Source organism: Electrophorus electricus, chromosome 20 (genome assembly GCF_041902795.1).
Source record: "Electrophorus electricus isolate QZ-2024a chromosome 20, ASM4190279v1, whole genome shotgun sequence".
In the NCBI taxonomy this organism is placed as follows: domain Eukaryota; kingdom Metazoa; phylum Chordata; class Actinopteri; order Gymnotiformes; family Gymnotidae; genus Electrophorus; species Electrophorus electricus.
Window position 1 is genome coordinate 7933220 of NC_137516.1, and position 14912 is coordinate 7948131.

General features: G+C 39.5%; 1 protein-coding gene across 2 annotated transcripts in view; it reads left to right on the plus strand.

Moving 5' to 3' along the window:
- cacna2d3a (calcium channel, voltage-dependent, alpha 2/delta subunit 3a) overlaps nt 1-14912 on the plus strand; it is a 174071-nt gene that overhangs the window by 114151 nt on the left and 45008 nt on the right. For both annotated transcript variants that reach the window (XM_035536210.2, XM_035536211.2), the window contains 13 exons: nt 5087-5152; nt 5626-5706; nt 6683-6757; nt 9944-10027; nt 10339-10410; nt 10566-10627; nt 10802-10869; nt 11867-11912; nt 12050-12147; nt 12229-12322; nt 12516-12611; nt 12861-12982; nt 14518-14595. In XM_035536210.2, coding sequence (XP_035392103.1) covers nt 5087-5152; nt 5626-5706; nt 6683-6757; nt 9944-10027; nt 10339-10410; nt 10566-10627; nt 10802-10869; nt 11867-11912; nt 12050-12147; nt 12229-12322; nt 12516-12611; nt 12861-12982; nt 14518-14595 — 1042 coding nt within the window. The remainder of the gene's footprint in view (nt 1-5086; nt 5153-5625; nt 5707-6682; nt 6758-9943; nt 10028-10338; nt 10411-10565; nt 10628-10801; nt 10870-11866; nt 11913-12049; nt 12148-12228; nt 12323-12515; nt 12612-12860; nt 12983-14517; nt 14596-14912) is intronic.

A 14912-nucleotide genomic window follows, 5' to 3' on the forward strand; every position in this document is an offset into this window, starting at 1 on the left:
GGAATATTTCCTTAACCAAATATACAATACAATTCACATCTTTTGAATGATTCTTGTAGGTGTGTGCACATTGCTGTGCTGTCACACTGAAACATTTGTGAACTTCACCCTGAGTTTCTCAATAGCTTTGGACCCACTGTGTTCTTCTTGGTAGAATTCATTTGGGCCCAACAGCATATTCCTCACATACTTTTATTTAACACACTAATAAAATTCAGAGGACCGAGGCAGTGTCCCCAGTATCGAATTCAAACTCACAGTGTTGTAAGTCTAGTTAGACACAAATTAGCACTGTAAGAGTTAAATTAACATTACAGATGTTAATTCATCACTGAGGATTAGGAAGCAGTGATTCCGCCACTCCTCCATGCAATGTACCAATTCTGTGGTACATTCAGAATCAGCCGCTATCTGACTCAAGGGCAGGTATCTGCAGCAAGTGTCTGACTCATTGTATGTCGCAGTCATACACTATCTGCTCCGATGCTGCCAACCCTGCACTATCTGATGTTGTGAGAGTTGTGAAGAGTTCGACCCAGGTTGTGATTAATAACCAGCGTATTCATGGCTCTCCTTGAATGGAGGCTGCTAGTGTGGAACGTCCTCTAAGCTCTCGCCGACCACGTCTCACCACTCCATCCATCATCCTGTTGCTCATTTAGCTTTGTTTTCCACCAGCCAGGATGAACTGACTTTGTGTAGTTTATCTATCTATCTATCTATCTATCTATCTATCTATCTATCTATCTATCTATCTATCTATCTATCTATCTATCTATCTATCTATCTATCTATCTATCTATCTATCTATCTATCTATCTATCTATCTATCTATCTATCTATCTATACACACACATGTATGTATGTTTGTGGCAAGGGATCAAGTTTGCATTACAAATGATGCTAAACTGCATTATACCACTAAGACGTTTCCATCACAAAGCTGTTCCTTTGAAGTCAGCATCAGAGCAAGAAGAGGAATGGGAAGGAAAGCCATGGAAAAGGCAATCAATCTCTTGGAATGAGCTATAGAGTTCAGAGGCTGAGACTGGAGTGAAGGTGCAGCAGTCAAAAATATCCAGAGTTCTGCACACAATTGGCCAGTAATGGAGGTTGCACAGGAAGAAGTTATTATTGAAGAAAAACAGAGCAAATCATGGCTGGAGAAAGCATCAGAATGACCCAACTAAAAAGTCAGTTTTGTGGTCAGATGAGACAACAGTGGAGATTTGTGGCCAAAATTCAAAATGCTATGCGTGGCGCAAACCTAACACTGCCTGTTCCTGAACACCATTAACAAACACCATTCCAACAGTGAAATATGGTGGGTGCTTCTCCTCAGCAGGGACTGCACACCTAATTAGAACTGAAGGAGAGATCAAAGGTGAAAAATATTGCAAGATATTGGGCATGGTGGCTATCTCGGTGAAGTTTCCATGTTCTGTGTGGGTTTCCTCTGGGTCCCTCGGCCCAGGTTAGGATATTCTAAATTGTACTGTATGAACGCATGCATGTTTGTCCAGTGATGGATGGTACTCTGTCTTGGTCTTAACCTCCTCCCTGTTGCAGTTCCCCAGTCCCCCCAGTGCTCTTTGCACAAATTGGCTGCCATTGGTATGTTTGTAAAAGCTGTTATCTGTCTGTAAAGCATCCTTGCTCCTGAGAAAGGAGCTATACAAATGTTAATAAAGACATCCTACTTCAGTCTGCTAAAAACTAAACCTTGCATGTAATTTCACCTTTAAACTTGTAAGAACTTTCACCTGGACAGTGATCCCAAGTACAAGGCCGAAGTAACAAACTGAACAAAAAAAAGTGGATTAACTTCACTGCTAAATCAAAGTCCAAATCTTAATCCTGGCAAGAACCTGTGGCAGTATGTGAAGATTCCACAAGTGTCATCTATCTTCTGACATGAACAACCTTGAACAAATAAGTTGAAAATCACTCCATAAAATGTGCAAAGTGGGTAGAAGCTCATACCAACAGACTTAATTGTGGTTCTCCCAGGGGGTTGTTCTCCTAAGGGGTTGCATAATTACACCAGCAGGGTTTTTCAGTTTAGTTTTTTTTTTTTTTTTTTTTTTTTTTTTTAATCTGCTGACAAATAATGAAATTTGGTCATATTGGTTTGTAACAAAAATACTGCCAGGAGCAACCTGTGTATCATTTGTAATCCAGATGAATCTCAAAAAGTTTAAGAAATTTTAATACTGTTGCAATGCACTCTCTGTACCCCTCTTCTTTCATATGCATATTACTGATATATGAAGTTTATACGTTTATCTTGGAGGATGACCGCCTTAGCCTTACCCTCTTGTATCAGCCATTATTAATCTGGTGCACCATGGGACCTAAGATCACTGGCAGTCCATTTTTCACAGAGACCCACTTTCCATGGTGGCAGCTGATGGACCGAAGATAAAAGCTCCCAGCCTCCTCATGCCTAGTCTCTCTGCAATAACTGTACAGTCGTGGCCAAAAGTTGAGACTGACACAAATTTTGGTTTTCACAAAGTTTATTGCCTCAGTTTTTTTTTTTTTTTAAGATCCTTTTCTTGGGTGTTTATATGGTATAGTGAAGTACAATTTTAAGCATTTCTTAGTTTTTTTGTATTAACAAATACATCCATCTTAAGCAAAGACTTAATATTTACAGTGCTGACCTTTTTTTTTTTTTTTTTGTAAAGATTTCTGCAAATCACCTTGGCATACTGGATATCAGCTTCTGGGCAAAATCTTGACTGATGGCGACCCATTTTTGCCTAATCAGTGATTAGGCCAACCCACTACTTTGGATGAGAAGCATCCCCACACATGAATGGTCTCAGAATCCCTCACTGTTGGTATAACACAGGAATCATGGTACCGCTCACCTTTTCTTCTCTGGGCAATCATCTGTCCCAAAAGGTCTAAAGGGGGTTTCATCAGAAAAAATATCTTTACCCCAGTCCTCTGCAGTCCAATCCCTATACTTCCTGCAAAATGTCAGTCTGTCCAAGTTTTTCTTGGAGAGAAGTGGCTTCTTTGCTGCCCTTCTTGACACCAAGCCGTCCTCCAAAAGCCTCTGCCTCACTGTGCATGCAGATGCACTCACACCTGCCATTCCTGAGCAAGCTCTGCAATGGTGGTGACCAGATCCTGTAGCTGCATCATCTTTAGGAGATGCTCCTGGCACTTGCTTGACTTTCTGGGGCACCCTGGAACCTTATTCACTGCAATCAAACCTCTCTCCTTCAAGTTCTTGATGATTCAATAAATGGTTGATTTAGGTGCTATCTTACAAGCAGCAATGTCCTTGCATGTGAAGCCATGTTTGATGCAATGTAATGCAATGATGACTGCACATGTTTCCTTGGAGGTAACCATGGTTAACAGAAGAACTTCAAGCACCAACATCCTTTTAAAGCAACCAGTCTGCTAATCAGCATGACAGAGTGATATCAGCAGCCTTTTCCTCATTAACCCTTTCTCAAAAGCTAATGAGAAGATCACTGAAATTATGTGAGTAGGGCATTTTGTGGCAGGGCTGAAATACATTGGCTAGAACGCTGTAATTTTTGTGATTAAGTAAATTTTCCTGGCAGGGAATGACTGCAATTAATTGCAAATCATCTGATCCCTCTTCACAATCTAGAGTTAATGCAAACTGCCACCATAAAAACTGAAGCAGCAAAGTTTGTGAGAACCAAAATTTGTGCTATTCTCAAAACCTTTGGCCATGACTGCACATGTATGTGACAGAACTCAGCTCTGATATCCTCATTGACCCTGTAACTGTAAGTTCGACTCATTTAATCTCTCACCCCTGAAACAAAATACTTGAGAGACAATGAGATTGTACTTGGCTTTTCAAGATTTAAGGTGTATGCGCCTTTGTGCTTGGTCTGACCCTGATGTTCAGTCCCACCACATTCAGCAACTATTGCAACAGGTTATTCAGAATCCTGCTCCTTTTAAACACCCAACATGGTTCATCAGACAGTTCATCTTTGGCTTGCAAGCCCACAATCTGATGGTATGATTGTTTCTGTTTGAAACATTAGCTGTATTAGTCCCCTACACTAGTAGTCTGCAGTTTGAAGTTAAACAAACCCTTTGATTGCACCTTGAGTCATTTGGACTGGTGGACTGTGTCTTTATGTGAGCCTGCATGTGTATATGTGCACACTTTTTAACATACATTCACGTGACCCGTCCGTTACACGCAGAGAGGATCAGTCTTTTTTTCCCACTAGAGTTTATGGAAAAGCCTGCCTGCATCAGTAATCAGACACTAACTGCACAGGCTCTCTAGCAGCTGTGCCACATTCACACCTGAGATGCTGCCAGTAGCTTTATTGATTCTATTTTACAAGGCCAAGGCAGATTTTAGCATCCCATATTCCCTAATTCTATCCTGAAGAGATCACAGCCCTCTTAGGTCCATATGTTGCTGTAAGTAGGGTGAGTTTTACTTATGTGCCTTGTGTGTGTGTTCCTCAATTCTCTTTCTTTGAAAGTCAGGTGCACTTAGCCATTTAAGGCTTTATTTGTAGAGCTATTCTGGCACTGTCATATAATAATCTTCTTTAAAAAGGCTGATGATCTATAATTCCATAAGCAATGATGATAGCTCAATTAAAAAATAGTGCACTAGTTTTATTTATTTATTTATTCATTTTCTCATTGTTAGTTCACTCTCCATTATTTTTTATTGATCTGAGCCACAGCTTGCTTCTGTTAAATTCTGTTGTTGTAAGGCTGTTTCACAATAGGTCACTGTAGATGAAGGCTCAAGAAGGAAAAAAACCAAACAACCAAAACATTTTACATTTGGTGCCCCATCTGAGATGGACTAAATAATTTTTCCATACAAAGATAATTTGGTCATTTGCTATGCTCTGTGTACATGTGACTCGTTTGCTATGCTCTGTGTACACACACACTATTCTCATGCAATATATCTTGATTATAGTGAATCAAAAGTTTCTGTACTTTTTGTGTTTCGCTTACCTGCACGTCTACCGGCTTTCCTGTCTTTCACCCCCAGCCTTTTGTTGAACCTCTGTATTTACTGTTTTCTGTTTCCTGGACTTTCACCTAGATGGAAGACAAACAGAGCCCTGTGACCACTGTGGCAATGCCTGTCTTCAGCACAAAGAATGAGACTGTAAGTACAAGATCAACGATGTGGCGTAATTGGATCCTGACGTACCCTGTTTGCTGTGTTTGGATGCGGTGACTTAGTAGAAACAGTCTTGTTTACAAAGCTTTTTTATCAAAGTCCAGATTGTCCAGATAGATTTGTCTGTTGGCTCAGTGTATAATGTTGAATCAGTGGTAGTGAACTTGCCATCTTTGAGCCAGCTATTCTATTTGTTTGTTTAAAGAAATTTGTTAAAAAAAAATGCATTTGTTTGTAAAAAGTAGAGCTACATGTGCATTTATAGTGTATAGTAAAACAAATGTGGGCTCGTGTCAGACTTTTCCTAATAAGTAGGACTCTCCTCAGACATGTCTATCTGTTGGCCTTCAGGTATGAACCCTGTCGCTTGGCCATGTGTCGTGTGACTGGTCTGGTAACTACAGTGGTTTGTTTTGTTGCGTATTGTTTCTCTGATGCCTTTTTGTCATCCTTATCAGAAGAACAGGGGCATTCTACTTGGCGTAGTCGGCACGGATGTCCCAGTATCTGAGCTCTTGAAGACTTTACCCAAATACAAGGTACAAGGATTTAGTTAGAATGATGCAACTCAACTTAGTTCTGAGGAACCTGGAAGTTCTGTGAAACACTGAAACATTAAAATATTAATTAATTGTTTAAGCAGGATTTTCAAAAGTTTCAAAAAATTTTATCAGAGATTTAAATATTTTCAATATTTGTTGCATGTTAGGTAAATAAAAAATAATGCTTTAGTGGGTAATTAATAAAAACTACTAGCTTTATTGGAAAGTGTTCCTTTTGAATATATACAATTATTGATGTGACTGAAATTTCACCTGCAGGAACAAGCACAACATGTACTAAATGTGCTGAGGTGCGCGTGTGTTAGTTTTTTTCTTCTTTTCATTTTTGGCAGATTGAGGGTCCCCTGTATGCGCATCCACTGACTGTAATCTAACACGTGTAACGCTCTGTTAGCACTGACGGCTTTTTCTTTTTAAACCTCTCCCTCTTCCTTCCCTCATTGTTCCAGCCTTTCTCTCCTCAGGCAAAGAATGGCGAGAAAATTACAGCCTTGCCTTCTTTTTTTTCCCAGCAGTCCCCTTTTTGTGTAGCAGGAACAGAGAGGTTAATTTTTGGACATATCATTAAGAGAAAATTATCAGGTTTAGCTTTAAAATAATCCTTGAAAGGCATTTGAAAGCATATTATTTTGGGGAGGTTGTGCCTTTCACCTGCATGTCCGGGAAAAACTGTCGAGCGCATGTGTGCCTCGGCCTGGCTGGCCCTTGCTCTGTGTGGAGGCCTTTCCAGGCTCCCACTGACTCACAGCTGCATTAAATCATGATTCGGGGATGAGCATAAGGAGCAGGAAATTGTGCAAAGCAACCTTGATTGGGCTTTGATATTAAAAAGATAAAAGGGGGAATGAACTGAAAGAGAAGGCCCGGAAGCGTGTGGCTGATTATGCATTCTTACAATGTCTCTGATTATGTCCACTGTCTGGTGTGCGTGTGTGTATCCCTGAATTCACAGCTGGGCATCCATGGCTATGCATTTGCTATTACCAACAATGGCTATGTCTTGACCCATCCGGACCTGCGACCTTTGGTGATTATAAACACTTTTGCAACATTTGACAACTCTCAAGGTGTGTGTGTGTGTGCTGCACTTTGTGCTTTTTTTGCACTCTCTCCCTCTATGTTTGGTGAGCCCAATAATAATCATTTTAAATCTCCAGTGGCAAAATGAATATTCTTACCATTGCCCTCATTGTTGATTGGTTTCATACTTGAATGTGAGCATTAGACCAGCAATTTCCATAAACCGCTAGACCACCAACACGCAGGATTCTTGATGGCCTTTCTCTTCTCTCTTACATCAAAGAAATGGTCTGTCTTCACCCAGAGTTGTTAACAACAGAAACTGTGGTAATAATTAATGAGCATTAGCTCAGAGGTAGATGGAAAAACACATGCTCATCACAGTGTAGTCTTTTAAGCTATATTATATATATTAAACATATTCTGCACCATATTTATACCAAATGTTTCAAGCACAGTGGAGATTTTTTTCACTGTATCAGTGTAAATATTTGAATTTACATTATAGTTCTAGTGTATATACTGTATTGTATTATACAGATGTGGCAGGCAGAGATACCTGTTTGATGACAATTAAATTAGCAAGCTAAAGGGAAAAGTGGTTCAGATGCAAGATAAGGGTTTGTGGGGTAGCTGGCCTCAGTTGAACTTTATTAAAAAACATGGGTGGTAGTCACATATTACACACACACACACACACACACACACACACACACACACACACACACACACACAAACACACACACACACACACACACACACACACACACACACACACACACACACACACACACACAGAGTAAAAGTAGGCCAAACACTAATGTCTGCAAGAAAGATAAAAAATAAAGCAAGGTGAGAAAGAGGGAACCTTCTGAAGCGTTGTCCCCAGGTGGCTTCTAGATCCAGTCAGGTGTAAGTGCACTCATCCTCCATCTAGGGTACAGTTATTGACTAGCAGTGCTGGCCCACCAGGAATGCCTCCCAGAAGAACAGACGGAGAAAGAGATGGGTTAACGGAATGGTCTGGTGTCCACAGTGGAGCAAGTAAGACAATAAGGGTTAGGACATGATAGGACAGCTTGTGGAATCGGAGAAAGAAAGAAGAAAGGAGAGAAAAGGGAATGTTTACATTTACACACACACACACACACACAAACCACACAAACAAATCATGCTTAAAGTCACTTCTCCTATTCATCTGTGTATGTGAATTCAGCCTATTTAAATATTTCCAACTGACTTGCTGTAAAGATTGGAACTAAAATGGTTTCTGAGTTACCTCATAACTGAAAAGCGACCATTTAAAATTTTCAAATAAGATGGCGCGTAAAGTGTGAAAGCAGTGCAGTACGAAATACAATATTTCATTTTAAATAATCTTTAGAACTCATTAGTATTACAATTCATGTAATATGTTTCCTCTCAAGTGTCAATAATCATGGAAACAATGCATGCTTTATATATAAACTCAGTGTCAATTCATTTATTGTTCCCAAGGAAAAGGCAAATTTGTTGTGCAGCAAGCATTCTGAAAAAAACCCAAAAAACCCCAACAATGTACATAACGAAAATCTATAAACAAGTAGTCTTGTAAAATGTACTGAACCTGCAGAACCACTCGCATCCACTAGAAGGCACTTCTCAAACATGTACAACCGGCGCAGTTTCCTCCCTGACGGACAGAGAAACTGGCAGAGGTGCCCGACTCTTTGCTCTTCTGTGGGTTCTCTACCACCATTCTTGTCCAGAATTTCTTCTGTCTGTTCTGTGGAGTAGAAGCGATCCTTTCAGTTATTTAAAAAGGGTCCTGATTAGGAACGTAGGCTGTCAATTAGAACACATTCAGGATAACTAGACAAGAGTTGTTGGGTAGCTTTCCCCCTCCAGACGAGCAATTCAATAACTCATGAATTAGTGTCCAATTTGATGTGCTAGTAATATGTAAATGTTTGTGAATGATGAATCTGCGGATGAAAAAGGGACATAAATCTATTAAGAGCAGAAACACTGCAGAATGGCTTGAATGTTGTCACTTAATATATGTTATGTTAATATATGTTATTTCACATATCACATATTATTTGTGTATGTGAGAAGTGTGCAGTACATCCATATTTCCCCCCACGATCCATGGGAAAAATCATTCAAGCCGCTTTTTAACCGATGAAAGCTGTATAATTGCCATAGCAAAATTGCTATAGCCCCATACTCAAGAAAGAAAGGCCAGGTTGAACACTAATATATTTTTGTTAACCCAGTAAGACAATATAATGACATAAGTGGCCTGCCAAGGAAAAGTCTCGAAAATGTTTCCCAGAAATATATTCACAAACAAGGGACTCGTTTGTGAGTACTTTTTTTTTTTTTTGTGAGCATAAGCACAAAAAAAGGTCTTATTTACTCGACTAACTTAGCTCATGATAGGTAATTTACCTGTAAACAGCCATTAGAGCTGTTTGTGGCTAATGTTACTAGATCATACACTCGTGGGGACGGGACCCAATCCACAAAAGATGCAAACCCTGAACAGCAAATTATTTTTACAATGAATTAACTTATAGCTTGGAATTCTCAGTTTGTTAAATATGCTAACGAGAGTTATCTCATCAGCTATTTAGCTAATCACTTATGTATTGGCACTAAAGCCAGTATAGCCAGTTCTTATATTGTTTGGTTTTATATTTTACATACACACAAAACACATCTTATTGATATGAATGTTAGAGCTAAAATGAATGACTATGAGATTTGTCATGCGTATGAGTTTAAATGAATGTGTGCTAACATTTTGTGTGTGGTTCAAGAAAGGAGAGCATTTTGTGTGTAAGTAAGAGCATCGTGTGTGAGTGTCAGGTTGAATGTGAGAGAATGCTTTCAGCACAAGAGTTTGATTAATAGTCTACATGTTAGTTCAATTTACATTCAGGGTGCTTGCAACATAGCAACCCAGTAAATAGCTTGAAGCTAATTGAATTAATTCAGTTTAATGTAGAAGCATTTGCATATGCTCATATGGTTTTCATTTTGAAAAAACCTGACAGTGAGGCTGTAGCCTGACATCAGTGAGGGCCCCATTTTTAATTGCAGGTATTGAATAATAAAGGTTATTGCAAAAAAAATGTTTGTTTTTATATATGTGACTCTGTGTGTGTGTGTGTGTGTGTGTGTGTGTGTGTGTGTGTGTGTGTTTCAGTATGAAGAAGGAAAAAAGAGAAAGAAGCCCAACTATAGCAGTGTGGATCTGTCTGAGGTTGAATGGGAGGACAAGGAGGATGTGGTTAGATTTTTTTTTGAGACTAAACCACTGTAATGTAATAATAAGACATGCTTTAATGAATATCTAAATTCTTTAATCACTATCTATTTTTTTATTGCTATCTGAATTATTTATTCAAAAGACAAAGTTTGCACAATATGTTATTTGTATAGTGTTATATAGTGTTCTGCTAAATAGGGTCTCACAAATTATCGCTGACACTAGGAATTTCAGGGTTGTTGCAGTCTCGTCTTTCGCATTTTGTTCTTACAATTGTTAGCTTTCTTTATGCCCATTGCAATGTTATTGTGTTTGTGTGTGTGTACGTAAAGTTACGTAATGCAATGGTGAACAGAAAGACTGGAACCTTCTCTATGGAAGTCACTAAGGCTGTTGACAAAGGGGTGAGAGAAGAAACTTTGATGGGATTATACACAGATTTGCATATATATAAAGTATTCATGTATATATGCTATGTATCTCTCTCTCTCCCTCTCCCACTCTCTATAAACCACCAGATGGCACTGCAATTTTGATTTGTGTGTGTGTTTGCTTTCAGAAGCGTGTCCTTCTTCTGCATAATGATTACTACTACACAGACATCAAGGGAACTCCTTTCAGGTAATGAGGCTCTGATCATCAAGATAGGACTTATCTTTATTTAGACAGAAGCCATTAATTGTACAGGCTGCACTTATTGCGCATATGTATGTGTGTGTGTGTGTGTGTGTGTGTGTGTGTGTGTGTGTGTGTGTGTGTGTGTAAAACCTAAAGTTGTGTGTGCTTATTTTGCAGCTTAGGTGTAGCCTTGTCAAGGGGGCATGGTAAATATTTCTTCAGGGGGAGTGTCACTGTGGAGGAAGGTAACTGTCCATCATAGTCCTTTCTAACCCACATCTTCCCAGCAGTCTATTTATAAACCAGCTGAAAGAAAATGTTTTCTTTGTGCTTAAATGTGTTGCACGGTACCACTGTTTTTACCCCGTGGTTTCTGCCCCATTCTGAGTCATGTGTGTTAATATTCATTGGTCCAGGTTAAATGTGCATTTCTAAACACTGCTTCCATTTTGGGATTGTGCAAGCGTGAGCTGGCATTTCCTGTGATGGTCCAGCCCGTCAGGTCTGATAGACGTAGACATTTTTCATCCAACAGAAAGGCTGATGAATTATGAATGAAATGTGGAAAGTTGTCTGCAGGGTTTGCATGGGAACGATCATCAGCTCGTCTTTTGGAATCAGTAACTAGGGGAGAAGAGAGAGCGAGAGTGTGTGTGTGTGTGTGTGTGTGTGTGTGTGTGTGTGTGTACACGTGCATGCATGCATGTGTGTGTGTGTGTGTGTGTGTGTGTGTGTGTGTGTGTGTGTGTGTGTGTGTGTACGTACGTGTGTACACACGCACGCAGGTGTGTGTTTTGCTAACTCTTTCCATCCACAGGTTCAGGATTAGGTTCATAATGTGTACATTATGCTAATTTTGTGTATGCGGTTGACTTCATGAGAGACTTCAGTCACCCATTTATTTAAAACCCCCCAAAACCTTTAGATCCTAATGCCAGGTAGCTTTGTGGTGTCTTTATTTATTATTAGCGAGTAGCTACCTCAACTTGACAGAACTGGCCATGCACATTAAAAAAGAATTACAGGAAATTGAACTGACTCTTTAGAGGTCATTTAGTTTAACATAGAAAGCAGTTGGGTAAAAGCAATGCATGCTAAAGCAGAAATAGCTAAAAATAGGAGCTTTTTAAATTGAAAATCCAAGTGGAGTTGTCTCATATGATCAAGTCAATAGCCCATTTGGTTAGCAGATATGACAGTTATGAATCTGTGTAGATGCTGATGTGTGGTGGTGTGTTTCAGGACTACATGACTTGGAACATCCGGATGTGGCACTTGCAGATGAATGGTATAGTATGAACAGTTTTAGAGGTGTGTGTGCAACATGTTTGGCCGCATGTGTGATGAGAGCTGGTAGTCTTGAGGTAGTTTTACAGTGAGTAAAGCCAAGTGCAATACATGGAATGTCTGTGGGCTTTTTTATAGGACGTACTGTAACACAGACGAGTACCTTGAACATCATGACTTATCTCAGATTGAGGCTATCAAGCACTACTTTGTCAGAGCAGAACCACACCTCAAGTGTGAGTAAAACGTTTGTAGTGACTGTGTGCGTGTGTAACAGTGCTGTCATAGAACTCTGACTTTTGTCATTGTAATCATAGGTGACAAAGAGTTGATTCATGAGGTCCTTTTTGATGCTGTGGTAACTGCACCGATAGAAGCATACTGGACCAGCCTGGTTCTCAACAAATCAGAGTATGGAGACCACATGCACACACATATACACAGACACACACACCCACCCACACACACTTACACATACGCGTACACACACACACACACACACACACACACACACACACACACACACACACACACACACACACACACACACAGAGACAGGCATGAGTAATGCTTGGCTAATCTTGGTCCTTGTCCAACACCGTAGGAACTCGGATAAAGGCGTGGAGATAGCTTACCTGGGCACGCGGACTGGCCTGTCTCGTATTAATTTATTTGTGGTGCCGGACCAACTAAGCAACCAGTAAGCAAGAGCACACACTTCCCCAGCCCTGCTTTGTTCTTATGAACAAAAATCTCACAACTAGGAAAAATGCTAACTTTGATTATTGTAAATATGTCAATATGTCAATATAAGTATTACTTGTATTAAGAAAAGAAACAGTCAATGTTAACAACTTGCACTGTTGAGCATTGTGGATCTTTTTTTAAAAACAGCTAATAGCTGTGGACATTTCTTGTGGGGTCACCTGTGTGTGGTGTGTGTTCTAAGAGACTTCCTGACAGCAGAGGATAAAGAGGGCGTGTTCAATGCTGATCACTTCCCCCTGTGGTACAAGAGAGCGGCGGAGCAGGTGCCGGGAACCTTCGTTTACTCGCTTCCGTTCAATGCAGGTCAGGGAAAACAGGCGCACACCCCCCCCCCCCACACACCCACACCCACACACACACACACACAAGCTAAGAAGAACCCTCCTTTTGTCCATGTAGTATTTTATTAGTAAAGTTGTTAGTCTTCAGACTTTGAATAATTTGTGTACAAGGGTTGGAACTGTAAACAATATTTGTTATTTGCTTACTGACAGACTGCAAATTTGATCCATGAGCTCTGTGACCACTACCTCTTTTAGAAACTTGTGCCTTCTTGTGGCAGTTCAGCAAATACACTAAAAACCAAGAAATACCTCAAAGAATAAACAAACAATAAAAGGTTTAGGTCTGTCTATGACAGAAAATGAAATGTGATATTAAAACTTGTTCTCTGTTTTGTTGGCCAAATTGTCTGTTGCTCTTTGCATATTTATAACCACATGGAGGTGAGAGGATGTATTTCTATGGTATCCCTGTGTGAAAAGGAAAAATCCTAAACCAGCACTTTCTGCTTTTTTGCACTTTTAAGAAGCACCGATATAATAATGTATAGTTCAACAACCTTGTACAGACCAAGAATCAGATCCGGTCACCCAAAACTTTTTTTTTTTCTTTGCTTAATTATATTAACCTTCAGGCCTAAGAGCTACCCATAAAAGCCCTATTGTCTTTGATCATTCCTGTTGGCCTGTCCCCACTCAGTGATTAAGGCCTTATGTTATGTCTTTTATTAGCTGATATTTGTTTGTGGATGCCTGAAACATATTGTGGCCAAATGATTCTTAATAACAAACAGAAGTATGACAGTATAAAATACTTTCAAGCACATCCCAAGTTTTATTCCAGAGAGAATTCTGGGGATTTGAAGATGTTTTTTTTGTTTTTTTTCAAAAAAGTTCTTTCTTTTTTGCTTTCACTTTATTTTCCTGATTTTATTGTCACATATGGCCAGTTTATAAACACAGTTTAAGTACAGGCTTCAAATAAATGAATTTGAGAGGGAACATACCAACTGGAAGTGAAATCTTGTGCTAGACTTAATCCATATCCTGAAAATTGTCCCAAATTGTTTTAGACATTTATCTCTAAGGATTACCTTTTATACCAGCACAGATGTGGGATGGTTATTATTAAAAAGGCCAGGCAATTCGGAAACTAACGTAAAGCCCAGAGACAATGCTTTTCCTCCTTTTTTCTGATGATTGGATCTTGGTTTTGGCATTGAGGTGAGGATTTTAGATGCTTCAAATGGGATATGTTAAGATGGGATTTTAAATGCCTCCCCCACCCCGCTCTTCATTAGAAGGACATGTTTTGAACATACATTTTTCTTTAGGCCATTCCTCTGTATTTTCAGTAATTTGACAGATCCTATTTTTTGTCTCTAAAAGGCAGTATTATAAACAAGGCCATTTCACACATACTCACCTGATATTTACCACTAAATGGCTATATGTCTGCCACCCTTATTGTAATATTAATAAAAATTGAGTACAAATGCATCCTGGACATCATATTAGGTATAAGATAAACAACAGTGCTTCTGTGTGTGTGCACAGGTTCGGAGAATAAGAGTGTAGTGCTGGCCAGCACTGCCATTCAGTTACTAGATGAGAGAAAGTCACCCATCGCCGCAGGTAGGACATTGCCCTTTCTTATTTAGCTTGCAGCTGTGTGTGTGTGTGACTGTGATTTAATATATGTGTGTGAGATTTAATATGAAGGTTATTCAGAGCTTAAGCTCAGCAACTGACGATGATTCAGCTTAGTGATGTTTGGCCCATTCTGTCACTCACTTGTTTGCTCTCTTGCTCACACAAACACACACACACACAACATGTTTGTGCTAACATAAAGATAAAAATTCTGTAAGCTTTCATTTTTTAAAACCTGCCTCGCTAAAATACATTAAGCAGGTCTGGGAGGGGAAATAATTTCCAATTACTATTGCGCT